The 16,866-nt window shown below is 41.2% G+C and overlaps 1 protein-coding gene across 3 annotated transcripts in view; it reads left to right on the plus strand.

Annotated features, from left to right (window-relative positions):
• Window positions 1-16,866, plus strand: part of FER1L6 (fer-1 like family member 6) — a 93,394-nt gene that overhangs the window by 36,895 nt on the left and 39,633 nt on the right. For all 3 annotated transcript variants that reach the window (XM_084507744.1, XM_084507743.1, XM_084507742.1), the window contains exons 7-13: window positions 2,685-2,763; window positions 3,888-4,044; window positions 4,994-5,180; window positions 6,765-6,957; window positions 8,041-8,390; window positions 11,479-11,587; window positions 13,362-13,542. In XM_084507744.1, the coding sequence (XP_084363870.1) occupies window positions 2,685-2,763; window positions 3,888-4,044; window positions 4,994-5,180; window positions 6,765-6,957; window positions 8,041-8,390; window positions 11,479-11,587; window positions 13,362-13,542 (1,256 nt within the window). The remainder of the gene's footprint in view (window positions 1-2,684; window positions 2,764-3,887; window positions 4,045-4,993; window positions 5,181-6,764; window positions 6,958-8,040; window positions 8,391-11,478; window positions 11,588-13,361; window positions 13,543-16,866) is intronic.

Consider the following 16,866-nt stretch of genomic DNA (forward strand, 5'->3'; position numbering starts at 1 on the left):
ACATTTTGATTTACACCTGCTGAAGGTGCAAGACCAAGAAATTAAAGAATGCCTTTTAGATAAAAATGACATTTTAAAAGGAAATACTAACCTAGTGCAATGCTCATGTATGCTACTGGAAACAGAAAATCACTACCTTGCAATACAGTTTTGGAGAAGGCAGTGTATCAGAGGAATAGAAATAAGTAAGAGAGGAAACACATTTTGGGAGAGGAGGAAACCCTGGGGCACAGAAAACTTCACAGCACTTGCTTAGCGTGAAACTCACCTGAGGAAAAGCAAAGATTGGCAGCCTCCATTATTAGCAATCATTCATGCACTGAATTCGTTTAATCTGTGAAAATGAACTCATCTGCATCTGGAAGCTCAAGGAAATCAAAAAAGATTAGTGCTATTGCTCATCAGTTCAGCAGTTATTCTAGCTGCATTAAAACTCTACACTTGAGGAAAAAATGAGATTAGCTGTTTCTTAGCACCTGCTAAGGAATAGATATTTTTCTTAGTTAATATCTCCCAGTGCATTCCAGCAACCTTGTAGTAATGCCATAGTAAAACTTAGATGCCCCTTCCATGCTAAGCCTATATCTTCAGTAGTGAAATGCTTCCTATGTGAACGCTGTTCATTCTTGTTCACACTCAGAAAATCCAAAGAAAAACATTCAGTCATCTGTAGAGTCAATCAAGTTTGGGAAGCCACAAACCCTTTATGAGGTACAACGTAGATTAGGTACAATACTCCCTCTTAGAGAAGACGGAGGCATTCATTAGAAACTTCATGATCACCTTATTTGCTGCATTAGAAAAAATATGCTTGAAAAAGTACCAGGAAAGATGCAGAGCACTTAATAGAAGCAGTGAGGTATTTCCTCAGCAGTTAAAAGTGCCACGTGCACTACAAGGAGTGGAAACCCTCATTGTTTCAGTAGGAATAGGAGGCGTTTACCCAAGGACATCACAGTTCACACAGCAATCTCCTAAAGCATAGAGTACTGAGGGTTACACATCCAACCCTGTCTGAACATCTTGTCATGCCCTGGAGAGAAAATAAAAGAGCATTGAGACAAGATCATATGAATTGACCTCGTGTCCTCATTTCTGCATCATAAAAGCACTTTTTTTTTTTTTTTTTTTTTTGGCCACAGAAAGCCTACAGCCAACTTCCCCCTTCCACCCATCCTGTGATGGAAACAGTCAATTTGGACAAGCTCCTGTTTTCATGTAGTTCCTACAAAAGTGTAATTTTGAAACCCTTCAGCTTTCATGGCTTCTTCCCACATGCGTGCCCTAGTCCAGCTTCATGAGAGTAAGGCTCCAGTGCTATGATGGGACCTGGTGTCAGCAGGGACTGAGAGAAAGCAGCGCCAGTGCACGAGGCCATAGCTTCACTCTGGCTCCTCTCCCACAAAAAGGTTCCTTAATTTTTAAACTTTAAACACAGGGTTGAATTAAAAGCGCTTATTTGTCCACTCTACTTCAACACCTTCCATGTTTGAAGTGAGTTTTTACCAAGGACAAGTGAGTACGATCCCTAAATCATAGAGGCACAGTGGAGAATAATCCACAAAATGAAGTCACATGAAATATCAAATGAAAAATTTCAAAAGACCTGTATCTCTCTCTGTCAAGGATTTACGGGTCCAAAGCCAGGGTATGAAGTCTTCTACATCCCTAAAAAGTCTTCTATGTCCCTAAAATGCTCTCAGATGTGTGGATATTTAGCCCCAGCCTTTAGATTTAGCTTCTGTGGACCCAGGGGTTTAGTTTCTCTTTGCAGTTCGGCCAAGGTTTCCCAGATAAATCAGGCTGCCTTCAGAAATGTTTCCCCAAGCAAGGAATGGGTTTCATTCAACCTCTTAAACTGTTCAGAGTCAAGGTGAGAGTCATATTGTTTCACAAATGCAGTTCCAGAGCCAATCTTCCTTTGGAATATGTTGCTAGCATCTGCCTTGTCTAAAAGACAGAGCACAGACACATATTTGAAAACCAGACACACAAGCACATAGATTCAGAAATCATCTGACAAAGGAATATTATTAATTAAATTTGAATTAAATTGAATTAAATTAAGTTCATTACTTGGCAGGAAGGATAAGGAGACAGACTCACTGGGGCCTGCCTGCCATCTCATTTACATCTATATCACTTCTCCGACTTCATTAATATTGTGGGGGGTGAAGCAGAATTGAGTCTCTTGGTTTTGTTCACATTGAAATGTTGCAAAGAAAGACTTTAATTCTTTCTCCTGTGGGTGTACTCAGTTCATGCGGCAATTCAGCTCTTTCACAGAAAGTGATACAATTTCTGCAGCCTAATGCGGAACCAGCTGTGCCCCATGTGTTTATATTTATTATGATTTATTTTAAACTGACAGGATAAGTAATATAAATGCATCTGCTGTGAAGATGCATCCATCTGATTCCCGACCTATTTAATCCTGGGAGCTGGGATGAACCTCGGTGATTCCACCTGGATGTGACTGCATTGGTTTCTAAATTGGCACAAGGCACAGGGGGAGAAGAGATTTCAAATGCTCTCTGACTGTGTCTGCAGCTATGTGCAGCATCTTCAGGTGGTGCTGAACCTCACCGCTTATTACCTCTGAACCAAATGTGATCTTTGGATTGCTCTTTCTTATGCTGAGAAGAGAGATAATGACATTCTTTAATCTGTCTTTTTTCTAACAGGTTATGCACCATAAACTGATTGGGAGTGTGCTGATAGGCTCCTTTAAAGTAGATCTTGGGACAGTGTATAGTCAGCCAGGTAAGTGGTACATTTTCTGTCTTTTTGTATGTTAAATAAGGTAAGAAGAGGGAAGAGGGAGGTGCATTGCTTTTCCACCTAGGTGTTTGAGTTATATGCCAAGGGATAAATTTAGCCCCTTTTTTTTTCTTTTTTGGAAAACTCGTTTTCCTATTTGGGTACCAGTGAACCAGCTGAAGCTTCAGGAAAAAAAGTTCAACCTTGAAAATATCTTAACAATCTGCTCATTGGTGGATGCACTTATCAGAGCCAGCTTTTCTTTTCAGTCAGAGTGGGCAGCTGAATGCTTACAAAACCTGAATCCAATGGCTTGTTGCAGAGCAGCTGAAGGTCCACCACATGTGTTGGGGTAGAATGGGTGGAGGTAGGGAGAGAGAAGGGAGCATAGAAGAAATTGTGAGGAGAGCTGAAGGTGAGAACAGAGTCTGAGCAGAAAGGGGAGAGAAGGAAGTGATGAAAAGATGGCCATGGCTCCACCTGACTTTCCATCTTCAGAGATTTCTAGTGCTTTCTGAAATTTGAAGCTAAGAGAAAATTATTTATCCTTTTTTCCTTTTTTTTTTTTTTTTTTTATTTTTTTTGGTCTGTTTTTACAACCATCCACAGAATGCGTATTTTCCTTTCCTCCACAGTTACTCAAGAATCAGATCTTGTCTCTAGGAGTGGCTGTATTTAGGCCACTTGCTATAGATGTCACCCAGCTATGGCATCTAAAGACAAAACAGCAGAATCATTCAGGCCACCCTCACTTCAGGGCTCCTGAGTTAATGAATGAAGAAAAATAGCCTGGCTGAAGTGAGCAGTCTATGTCACTAGTCAGACTGCCTTACTGTCTGAATTTTACCCTGTATTTCTTACTCAAAGCTTTATGGGATAGCTGTGTCTGTGGATTGATCATAGCCCTGGGATCCCAGAGCATCCTAGCACACTCTTTTCTCTCTCTCACACTCTTTTTTTTTGACCCAACATGATGGTCAACAACTTAATGTAAAGTTTTAGGACCTTGCATGAGGAGGGTTGATCAAGCAGGGCTGCAGCAAGGGCTGTTGTGGGTGAATTCACATGAACGTTTGCATGTTTTGCACCCACCTCTAGCTGTGTGTTTAAGTTTGTCCATTTTACAGGTCATCATTTTTGTGACAAGTGGGCGCTTCTCACAGACCCTGCTGACATTAGGACGGGAGCCAAGGGATACCTGAAGTGTGACATCAGTGTGACTGGCAAAGGCGACACGATACAAGCCACACAGAAAACAGCTGATACTGAGGAGCAGATTGAAAAGTATTGCTATAGATTTTTGTTTGTTTGTTTGTTTGTTTGTTTTTTACTGCATTCTTCTTTACTAACTACCTCAAAAGTCCTCTGCTCTATTTTCAGTCCTGGCCTTGCTAACACAGGGTTAATAGCAGAAGTCGCCATATACCTGGCTGTTCTGATGTGCTCAAAGAGAGTTTTTTTATAATCCTCTCATCTAAATTGAAAGGCAGGTTAGGGTCACTTCCCTGTAGCTGATAGAGTTGACCATGCCCTGTGGCTAAGTGCCAGATTATCCATGATAGAAGGTTCATTGATCTGAAACCAGCTGAAATATTTCTGAGAAGCAGTGAGGTAAGAAGAAAAAGCATGAGGAGATGCTATTCTTTCTCATCCATCAGATGTGTGCACATAAATATTTTCTATATACTTAGGTAAACTCAAGTGCATTCTCCATGTAAAATACAGAAATTCAATGAGCTGCCAGCATACTTCACATTTTACAAGAGCAATGTTTCTGGTCAGTACTACCGTACAGACCCAAGTCCAAGGAGGGCCACCAAGATGACAGGGGGCTGGAACCCATGGCCTACAAGAGGGGGAGTGGGTTGGTTACTTGAGCCTTAAGAAAAACAGGTTAAGGAGCATCTTACTGGTGTCTTCAACTGTCAAATGAAGACGGCAGAGCTGGACTGAACTTGCTTTGAGCAGGGGGTTGGGCCAGATGACATCCAGAGGTCACCTCCAAACTGCATTTTCTGTGCTTTCGTAGTTAGTTGTCTATCACATAGACATGGCTCCTGAATAATGTGGTACCACTTTCTCATGGTAACCAGAAAACATTTTAGTTTAGAAGCAGAAACAAATTCATATCCCCTCAGAACACAAGCTAACTTGAGGTGACGATTTTGGAGAAAAACATCACTTCGTTGTCTGAGCCTTCTGTTTTAAGGATTTGGCTTCTTTCTACTTTCAGGAACCTCTTGATCCCCAAAGGATTTCCATCTGAAAGACCATGGGCCAGATTTTATGTGAGAATTTACAAAGCAGAAGGGCTTCCGAAGATGAACTCTAGCATCATGGCCAATGTCACCAAAGCATTCATAGGCGACAGTAAGGACCTTGTGGATCCCTATGTGGTGGTCATGTTTGCAGGTCAAATGGTAATTGGGATCCTCTTGATCACAAATGTAGGCCTTCTTTCCTGCTAGCTATGTTATAGGCAGGCAATAGAGATGATGTTTTACATAACTTATTGTTATGTAAAACAGGGAAGACATATTTCTTTCATCAGAAGGAAAATTTTCAGTTCTTAAATTATGCAGGAACAAAGTGAAGGAAATACTTAATGCCAGTGGAAGAACTGGTATCAGCCTCACAGCTATAGGTTAGAGTCAGGCAGCAGGATGGGAAAGTGAATTCTGCAGAAGTTACTAAAACGTCCAGTTACAAGACAGTGAATCACCCAGTGTAGTATTACATCAGTCCTATATTCTGGTCTCATTAAAGTGAATAAAACAGGACTGAAATCACTAAAATAGGTTCAATCTGGATTTTAGGGATGTGTATTCACTAGGGAACTATTCTGCTGTAATTCAGCAGAAAACCTTGCAGGTTTTCTGGGGGTAGCAAGAGAAGAAGCATTCAAGTAGACTCTCAGCGATGCCTGGATTCATTACTCCTGCAGCTCCTGCAAAATTTAACATGGTTCTACAGAGAGCTGCCTTCTGACTTGATGGTGGAAAAGGACCCAGGGATTTAGTTCCCCTGTTAAGTCCAGGAAGCACTGTGTCAGGGAGCTTGTCTTCATTATGGACCTCACAAGGAAAGAATCTAACTAGAAAAGGTTTTAAACCAGCAATGCTTTCTGTGTGCATGGAAGCCCTGGGGTGAACTCTAGTTCATCTTTTACAGATGTTTTGGGCATGAGAATGATGCCTGTGGTGCTGATTTCATCATTTATTGTGAACCCAAATTGCAAAGTGTTACATCTGAAGCTAGTATGGGTTAAAATGATTCGTTAAATGTATGCAGCTTCTTCAGGCTTAATAGAGATATGAAGAAGACACAAGAATGGGTGACTGATGTGAGTTTGCAGACTGGCATGTAAAATATGGGTTTAGAGATATTGTTGGCAGGTTTTTTTACTCATTTCTCTTCACCAAATGTGAAAGCAGACGGCCCGCGGCTGCACTGATTGTTTTATGGTCCTGCCCTCTCCGCCAGGCTAGGAGGAGCTCCAGCCTATCTCCCTAGCACACAGGCGTGTACCCAGAACACGAGCCACAGTAATCATATTTTATACTAGATAAATTGCCTCGATTAAGGTAATTCCATTGGTACCTACAGCCTGGCAGCTATAATGAATTTCATCTTACGAGACAAATTGCACTGCATTACTACTACCAAGGTATTTCAAAAGCCATTTAAAGATGTGCAGTTTGTAGCAGAAACACCAAAGTCTGGCTTCCTAGACATGTTTTGTGCATAAGGGCCCTGAAGAATTATATTTTATTCCGAGCTCCGCTATATGCAGGTGAGAATTCTTAAGCCATAATGTGGTCTTTTATTAGATACAGAGGGGAAAATAAACAATCTAACAGAGAAACAGATGTACTTTCAAGATAGGATATTTGTGCTTAAAAATTGACTGGAAAGATGTTACTGAGTGCAATTTTTGCTATACTCACTGCTGTTCTCCAGAGTCTGATCCCTCTAGGGTTAAATATCCTGGACTTTCATTTCAGGGTCGGACAACAGTGCAAAAGAACTGTGCAGATCCTGTATGGCACGAACAGATTATCTTCAAGGAAATGTTCCCTCCACTCTGCCGAAGAGTCAAAATCCAGGTCTGGGATGAAGGCAGCATGAATGACGTGGCCTTAGCCACCCACTTCATTGATTTGAAGAAAATATCAAATGAACAAGATGGTGACAAAGGTAAATGGAACAATGCCTGTTCCAAAACATGTCCCTACAGTAAAATCTACTTGTTTGAGACCTGGGCATTGACTAAGCCCATTTCAGGGATTCCCAGAGCTCAAGTAAATCCTTTTTTTTTTTTTTTTTTTTTTTTTGGGGGGGGGGTCTGAGAGCTATTGCTTAATTACTCTTGCTTAATCTGAAGTTATTCAGTTATTCTCCTTGTGCTTTGTGTATGGTGGTGTGCCACTGCTTTTCTTGTTACAGGGCTGCTACATAATTTGGTACCTTCTCTGTGACTGTGGCAATAACTTGCTCTAGCTCATTAGGAATGACTGATATAAGTTTGTAGTTTGTGCTAGTTTGTCTGCCAATGAAAGCACAAAGTGCAAATTACAGCCATAGCGGGCTTATGTTTCTGATCTATCCAGGAAGAGCAAAGGGTTTTGTTAGAGCTCAACTGGGTGACATCAGAGCTCAAGGAGGCAGCACAGAATAAAGCGTAAGCCCTCATGTATGCGAAGTTCACTACCTGGAGTCATTTCACTGATGTTTGAGCATACACCTATAGCCTTATTTATGCTGTATTATCCTAGTGTGGAATATGGTCAGCTATTACAGCTCAGCAAAGCCATGGTACCTCCTTAAACTTGGCAATTTAAATCTCTAGCTGAGGCATTAAACAACAACAAAAAAAAGATAAATCATATAAGGTGGGTAGTGGCATGGGACTGTGAATTGTCTTGACAAGGTAAGAAAGCCTTTCCCACTGTGCCCCAGTCTTCAGTCTGTGGTAGCAAGATCTTTTTTTTTTTTTTTTTTTTTCTCCAAGAGGTGCAACAAGTTCCATGCACCCAGCACATGTAGTATGAACAGCTTCTGAGAAAGAGCTTCAGGTTGGCAGAGTCCCTGGCTGGGTATTGACAGAGGCTCCTTGGTGCCTAAGAATTACCCTGAAAAACAGTGAATTGGTCACCACCGGTATAGAAATGGGTCCAGGTTTGGCTTTTGGTGCACAAGAGGCAAGCTTTGTTTGAGCAGACTGTCGGGAGAGCGCACTAATGCCAAATGGAAATGCCATAAAATGTGCTTTATCTCCAGGGTTCTTGCCTACCTTTGGGCCTGCCTGGATCAATCTCTATGGCTCAGCCAGGAATAACAGCCTCATGGATGACCACCAGGAGCTTAATGAAGGTTTTGGAGAAGGGGCCTCCTTCAGGGGACGTCTCTTCATAGAGATTGCTGTGGAGATACTTTCAGGAGGAGCCCGTGAGTCAAAGTTTTCCAGGATTATCAAGGATATCAAATTGCCATCTAAAGATAAAGACTCCAAAGCATCCAAAGGAAAAGACAAAACTGACAAAGCAGGAGAGGATGGAAAGTCAGCTTCTCCTTCAGATAAGACAAACTCAACTGAAGTGGAAGTCGAGCCATTTGATGTGCCTTCAGAGGTCAGTATAATATTAAGAGATTGATTAACATGTGTCCCTGTACCTCTGAGGATGGCTCTGACTTGTGTATTTGGTTTCGGATCATGCATACTGCTTTTATGTCTTGCTTCCATAGTCTTGGTATCTTCCCATAATAATGCAACACATTAATATTAGCATTAAAAAAGCATTAATATAAAATAAAGCATTAATATGTATCTGTAACTGACAGGAAGTATCGCTTAGGACTCGGTTTCCATAAAACTTAATTCTTCTGCCCTATTGCCCTTTCTGCGCTAGCTGCATCCATGTGTTTCTACTAGAACCTTACAGGATGAAATACCTGCTAAATGGTAGAGAGCCAAGGGGATAGATTGCAATAAGTCTGGTTTCCTGCACTCATTTGAGAAAATTGGTAGTTGTCAACTGAAGTCAGTAGGGAAACACTGATGTAAAATTTCTGCAAGTGCAGAGAGATTCAAGTTTCTTCCTTTAGCCCTGCATTGTCAGTGCAGCTTTAGATTGGCTTAGCCTCAGCTGAAGTTAACCCATGTAAATTTACTGCCTTCACCTGCTGTACGGATTTGCAACCTTGGAGGATCTGTGCTATGGTGCTTTGAGAAGGTTGTGTAGATGTGGCAAGACATGGGCTCAGATGCTGAACCGCTCTCTGATTCCTGCTCCATCACATCACAGTCTGGGAGCAACAGCACATGGGTACATACAAAAGCTCTATTTTTTACCCCATAATTGGGAAGAAAAAATATTTTTAACCAGTTTTCTTCCCCCTTCAGTACAGCATGCCACTGATCAACATTTTGGCTTTTGTAATGGGAGTCTCACCTTAGTGCCTAAGGTAATTGTGTCCTTTGGTAGATCTGATTCCTGGTCTTTTGACTCCATCTCTACAAGTAAATAAAACATGAGAAATGGTTCTCTGGTCTTGAGGTCTAGCCTTGCCACGTGCTTGTTCTTAGAATCTGCTCCATCATTGCCTGCATGAGTGCTAGCTGGAACAGGTCAAGGAGTGTGTTAGCAGAGAAATGGTATGGGTAATTGTACGCCAGTGTGCAAGCCTGTGCCCTGGTCTTGCTTTATATACTTATATAGCTGCAAATTGCCTTCTTCCCTCAGGTCTTCTCTGAAGATTGTAATAGACGTGACATGAAAAGAAATTTATTTTCATATAGATTTTCCTTTATATAGAAGAGATCTATTTTTATGAGGGCTTCAGACAATATGGTTTTAGGTACTAGCTAAATACTCCAGGTAGGGAAACAAACCCTGCTGAAACACCAATAAATATTAATAATAGTAATAAGGATTTATTTCTGATAACTTTGCCTCAGTTTCAAATACAGAATGAGTAAAAGGCAACAACATAATGCAATGCTGCTTGGTATTCTTTTGTTTTTGACGTTCAGCAATATTTCACACTACAGTAGACACAGTAATTGTATTACGACTCTCTGAAAAGAAAAGCAGGAACGGGAGCCATTACAAATAAGGCAAAAAATGTCACATAGTGCCTCTGAGACAACAGAGGCAAATTACCTGGCCCCAAAGCTCAACTTTATTGACCGAGTCCAACAGCGAAAAGATATTAAACATTTGTAATTTGCTTTCTTTATAATGGGTGGTGGATGTGTTGGTCGTAAGCTCTGAGCCTCAGCTTTACTAGGCACACCACGCTCTGGGTTCATGCTGAAAATAATCAAGATGCAGAGAAGCCAACGCTACTCTGGAGCTGCAGTCTGCTTGTGGTGTTAACTTTGATTTGAGATGCTGCTAATCCTTTCACTGAAGACCTATGCTCCTTTGCTGTGTATAGCAAAGGGCTTTGTTTTTTTATTCAAAATGAAGAGGTCATGGGCTATGTCAAAGGCAGTTTCTGCTTTGAAAAAGGCAGGGAAACAAATATTCATGTACAGCTAATGTTTTATTCATTGCCTCACTGTTGCAAAAGACACTACTTCTGATCTTGCCTAATGGGCTTCAGGAGACGGGTGTTCATGCTGTGAAATCAGTAGTATTTGCATCAGGTAGATTGTGGCAGTCAGGATGTGAGTTTGAGGAGAACTCAAAGGAAAAAATTCAGCTTGCTTGAGCTTAGTCTTGTCTTGGGACTAATAGCTTGTTTTGTTAATAACCTGAGAGCACTGGAGGTCTCAGCTAGCTTCCCTTGGATGTGTCTCCAATAGGTTTATAAAGAGCCAAACTGAGTCTCAAAACTCCACAAAAGGTCATTACCCTTTGCAGGGTGTGCTTCTGTGTTGAGACTCTTTGGTTCCTGTGCTTCCACATTCTGTGAAAAGCTGCAAACAGGGTTACCAGTCTCTGTGCTGTGATGCCAGGGAAGGTAAACAGCAGAGGACTACTCCCCACACACGGAGAGCCTACCTTTGTGCCTGTGGTTTAAAGCACAGAAGAATAAAAATAAATCAATGGCTGCTTGGTTTCACTAGGCTTTTGCACAGGGCTGGCATATAATAAAATGTAGATGCCAGAGATCTTTGAGTCTTACTTACAAGGCCAATGTCTTGGCAGTACAAACACAAGGGCGGTAGGTAAAAGTCATCCCTGGAGAAGTAGACCTGGACGAGCACTCCTCTGCCTGGGTGCATTAGCGTGGTAGCATTTACTATCACAATGCAAATGAGTACTGCTACCCTTACTGCAAAATAACTTATCTCAGGATGGTGACATGTCAAAGAGAGCCCTTGAACTGCCATAGGTCGAATGATGCTTTAGGAATACGTGGATATACTGAAACCATTTAATAGGGACTTCTGGTGAGGAGGAATATGAAGTGAGAGGTAATGACTTCTATGTGACCATCTGATATAGCTGGACACTATTGATAAGACCAAAGTCATACAGATTGTTTCCCTTTTTCCCTTTCCCTTTCTCTTTTCCTTTTTCCAATCAGAGCAGATTGTTAGAGTGTTATTACTTCTCCCTACATATTGTCTCACTGAGCACTTCAGACTGATAGATATACAACAGTAACACAGCTGCTAGAGACTTGTAAAGGCTCTGTGCTATAAAAAAAGGGTAGAAGATAAAATAAATGCCATGGTTTTTTTTCTGCCTCCTTCTTTTCCAATAGATCTATGAAGAGAAAATTGAGGATTTCCTTCTCTTTGGGACGTTTTTTGAAGCCACAATGATTGATAGGAAGGTTGGGGACAAGCCAATAACCTTTGAGGTTTCTGTTGGTAAGTATATTAAGCTCTTCTCCAAAGCAGAGTGGAGGTCTTGACTGCAAGTGGACACTATGTGCTATTGACAGCTCTGTCTTAGGGTTCAGGCATCACCTTCAGAGCAGGGATTACAGGTTTGTATTAAACTCTGATCATCATTTCCCTGGGTAGCATCATGTTTATTCTAGTCACTTAGCTGTCTCTACTCCCAGGTGCTCTGTATTAATACAAATCCTCTCACTCAATACACAGCGACTCACCCAGTATTTACCCTCCAAATCTCCTGGGAGATCCAACTGAAAAAGTTTATCTCAGCATGGTGATCATTCTGCAGCGTTCATTGCAACTTGTCCCTGGCTGTGATGGAGCCTCTTTGCAGGGAGGATCTGTGTGGACCCTCTTGGCCAACCCCGCTGACCTACATGTGGGTTTGTGAGTGTGGCACAGGGGTTATTGTATAGCCAAGCCTCAAAATGAATGCACCAGCTCGCCCTGTGAAATCCTCCTGATAAGTCCTGTTCTCTTTCTGGGTAAAGCAGGGCAGTACTGCATGAGCAGCATCCTCATGTTGGAGCTGAGTTGTCCCCAGGAGCAGACTAAAGAAAAAAATAAGAAATTTTCATGAATGTTGACTGGATATTTTCAAACCAGAAGAAATTTCCCCTGAGAGAGAAGCCAGAAATGGTCTTATTTCCCTTGCAGGGGTATGCTTATCTCTGTGTTAGAGTCCCAAGGCAGAGTAACACCCTGACACTTGCCATCTTTATGCTTACATAAGTTGGTACACTCAATTGTAAGGGTATGTGTGCAGGGAGAGTTACTCTGACAAATAGAGAAATCAATGAGTGATATTGATTCATGCTGAAACTTCTCAGGAAGCAGAGCTAGGAATAACAAGAAACTATGTACATAGTTGGGTAAGAAATGATACTGAGTCTTGTTGGCAGTAATACAAAAGAAGAGTCCGACTCTGAACTCTGGACCTGAACATCTGTCAGTTATCTGTGCAGTTGAAATTCAGATCCAAATTTGGTAAATATCCATTATTTACATGATGAGCAGAACCTAAAATCCAGAATGTGATGTTGTATGAGGTGACTCAGCACACCCCTTTCCCGCAGTGAATGTTTTCTGTCTGTCTCTTATAAAACCTGTAATTACCACTCTGATGGATGCACCTTTTCCCCAGTGCTGATAACTGCCCTTTAAGGCAAAATCATATCAGAGAAGACAGCTGTATTGTTAGCAGAGTTGTGTGGATTCAGGCATGAAGCTGGGGCCTCAAATTATTGTTATTGCTGAAGGTCCCTCTGCAACCCTACTTCGCAAAATTTTCTTGGCTGAAAATGAGCTTTAGCACTTCTGAGATCAGACTTTGTGATGATCATCCACATGTTGTAAAGAAGACATAGAGTTGCTATTTAAATCAAACACACATAGAGACTCCTGGGTGTAGAAATATCAACAACAGTATTGGTTTTGCTTCTGAATTTCTTTATCAAAAGCAGAAGTTCCTTTTGTTTTCCTAGGGGCCAGCAAACAGAAAATCACACCACTCTGTGATACCCTAGGTACCTATTGGGAAGGGCTGGCAAGAAAGCCCTGTCCTGGAGTCTGAAAAGATATGGTAATAGATTTAAATTATTAGGACCTTTATATGCAGAACAACTAATGAACATGGGGGGACAAAGATTTTTTTACTATGAATATTCTTCCTCTTTTTAAACCTCCATTCCAATTTGCCACCTCCAAGGTAGCCATCTCTTCACTTGTAATCCTGTGTCTCTAGGTAACTTTGGTAGAGTTACTGATGGAGTGTCAGTGGGAGCTGGAGGGAAAAAGAAGGCACGTGGTGGAGAAGTGGAAGAAAGTCTGCTACATGAGAGGGAGGATGAAATTTCTCATGACCTTGGAGTACCCTTGATATCCACCACGCACCCTGAGAAGCCACTTATCACAGGTGGGAACAGGTGAGGATCTATGTTTTAAAGCCTCATCATGCGCAACTCTGGTTACTGTTTTATAATCCTGTGGGACTCATTAATTAACCCTGGCAGCATTAAACCAATTGTGTGGATTTAAGGCTTTCAAAAGAGCATCTTCTATCACGTCTTTCACAACAGTAAATTTTCCAGGCTCCACTGAAGTGGATGGGCTACATGCCATTTTTCACTGCCTGCTGATTTTCACTGCCTGCTGATTTTGGCTTCATTGGCTTCATTGAACTTCTTGTTCTGATGTTTTTAAAAGGGCTGCGTTATGCTAATTAACATTTGGAAAGCTGTAAGAAAGAGTACAACTCCTTCAGTGCTGTCCCTGGCTGAGGGACCTATACCCTGATCACAAGTAGCATCCATCCAGTGATCAGCTCCAGAAGCAGAGTAACACATCAAAATATTGACATCTGGTCAAGGCAAGAGACAATTTCCCTGAACACTTTCCAGAGCTAATAATTATAGATGTAGACTTAAAAAGCAAGTAGTAACAAAAGTAAGAGGAAATAGTCCTCTTAAAATAAAGGATGGGGCAAAGAATGAATACATGCAGAAGACTTCTAAATGGCCTTGCTTATAAACAAAGTGTAAAGCTTTAATTCATTTCAAAGATACCAATATAAATATTTTCAAAGAAAATAAATATTTTCTTTGTTGCTTTGTTAGGTAGAACAATCCCTAGTATAGCCAACTGCCAAGACTAGATGGTATCTCTTTCTGTAGAAGGCCAGGCACTGCCAAGCAGTTTACAGATATAAGGGCCAGGTGGGAAATTGGAACCTGGATCTGTTTGGTTTCTGGGCCTCCCTAAAGTTAAGAAGTACTTTCATCCTTCCCTGTAATTGGTGATTCAGCCAGATTAAATAAGAGGCAGTGGAACAAAACAAAAATGAAAATACCATAGCAGATTACTTTTTTTCTATAGCTAATAAATAAATAAAAGAGGAAAAACAATCTTTATCAGAAAGATAGTTGCCTCTCCTCATTACCAGGATTGCATATTTGGGTACATGCTGGGTTATTATCCTTCATGAGAGACTTTGAGATTTTTAGTTTTTCCCTTAACAAAAATTCAGATTTAAAGAACTGTTGTAAAAGAATGAATCATTCTTCAAATCTACTACTTGCTTCTTGACTCTCTCCAATATTAGCCAAGTTTGCTCTCATTATGTGTCCTTGTTCCTCAAATTTATGTAACATGCTGCATCTTTTTTTTTTTTCCCCCTTCTGTGCTATCTAAAACAGTTTGGCCAGCCACAGATACCAAATAGTGACTTTAGGGCTGTCACCTCATATTGGAATCTTATCAGTATCACTGCTGGTTATTTTCAGTATTAATCAGTACGTAATGTGATACCAATATTTTAAATAAACTCTGTGTTTTTGAATCATAAACGAACAGCAGCAAAAAATAAGAGTCCATTTTGGAGATTAAACCACTGGCTAATTAAAAAAGCAGGCAGAGCAATGAGACCTCTCATGTAGGGACCATGAAATTGCCAGGAATTTTCCACATTTATATCAAAATATATGGCATGCATAAGCTAAAATGGAAAAAGTGGTTCCCGCAAATTCTCATAGAAGGAGTAATAAACTTCAGAGCTCAGTCTTCCATTTGAGTTATTTCATGGCCATATAATTTTCCTAGTAAATCCCATGAAAGAACTAATGTGCTCTGTGAATTTCAGGTCAAGAAGTTCTGGCATTGAGAGATAGTTGAGAGATTGTTCCTCCCTCTTATGAAAGCACCACATGTTTGACTGTCCAAGACCTGTGTAGCTCTGCTGCTCACCAAATTTGATGTGTAATGCTTAACTTGCTGTAGGTTATGGTGGGGCAAGTACATTGGAAATTCTGCTTGTCTTATGATATTCCCATAGGACAGTCAAATGTAGTTGTAGAGATGATCTTCAACTATTTTTGAACAGTAAAACTTTTCTAAAAAACTATTTGGGTGTTCTGGGTTTTTGTGGCGAGGACTTGGTAGTGGGGGGCTGCAGGGGTGGCCTCTGTGAGTAGAGCCCAGCAGCTGCCCCGTGTCAGATCAGAGCCAGCTCCAGCTGCTCCAAACGGGCCCTGCTGCTGGCCAGAGCTGAGCCAGTGAGTGATGCTGTTTGCACCTCTGTGAGAGCAGATTTAAAAAATGAAAAAAAAACTGCTGCACAACAGCAGCTGGTAGAGTGAGGAGCGAGAACCAGCCCTACAGACCCCAAGGTCAGTGCAGAAGGAGGGCAGGAGGTGCTCCAGGCACCAGAGCTGTACCACAGCCTCTCCCAGAGGAGAGGAAATGGAAAATGCAACCATTTTTCCTTCCAGTTGTGGGACACTGTGAAGAGTAGGAGGCTCCAGGACTTTTATTCTTTATTATCTAGAGAACCAGTTTCAGTGGAGAAATACTGAACAGTCACAAGATGAGTACACACCAGAAAAGAGTTCTTTGGTACAGCCTCTGCTCAGCTGCAGAGCATGAATTGGTGGCATTCAGTTGGAGCCATTCCCAGAAGAATGTAAAGCAGTTTATAGAGCTTTGTTTCCATTAAAAAGCCCTCCACTGTCCTGCTGTTGTTAGCTATAATGATGCAGTTTCTACTGTTAAATCCAGTATGGCTAAATGTGGTGTATCATAGCATTGTAGTGTTATATAAAGGGAGGACATCAGGTGCTCATCAGGTACATGTTTTTGATGTCGTGGCTGCCACAACTCTAATGAAAACACCAGGCTCTGTGCCAAGTGTGCATTAAAGTTTGCAGAGCCTCTGGTTGTGCTGGTGTCTTGCTCATTTTTTCAGTACAAGACCCTCTTTTAAGTAAACACCAGAAGAAAGTAGCTCTGCAAAAAAAGTCAATATGACAGCTTGGCCCTGAGAGTTGAGCAGATGCATTTTATTGCAGAGTTGTTATGAGTTAGGTGTCACTTTTACTAAGCAAGGTCCTGCAAATCAGCTTCTACCAAGACATGTCAATGTCCACTAGCCATTGTTTTTGAAAAAAGTGTCCCATGAAATGAAAGTGGCAGTGAGACTCTGCCAAACTTGTCCTGCCACGCAGTGCACAGAGCCATTGCTCTTAAAGACATGATCAGATTTTAATCTTTGCTCAGTTTTCTGCTATATGTTGCACTCCTATTGCTTACCATCATTAACAGAGTATTTCAGAGCTTCTCTGCATGCCTCTTTGCGTGGCTTTTCTCCTACCCTGAAAAACATTGGAATTAGATCCACTGACTTCAAGACTTTTATTTTCATGGTTCTCATAGAAAGCATGTGATCTTGTAAGTGATGCTTCTGTTTTTTCTTACCA

This window comes from Aythya ferina, assembly GCF_964211825.1.
Source record: "Aythya ferina genome assembly, chromosome: 2".
Classification (NCBI taxonomy): Eukaryota; Metazoa; Chordata; class Aves; order Anseriformes; family Anatidae; genus Aythya; species Aythya ferina.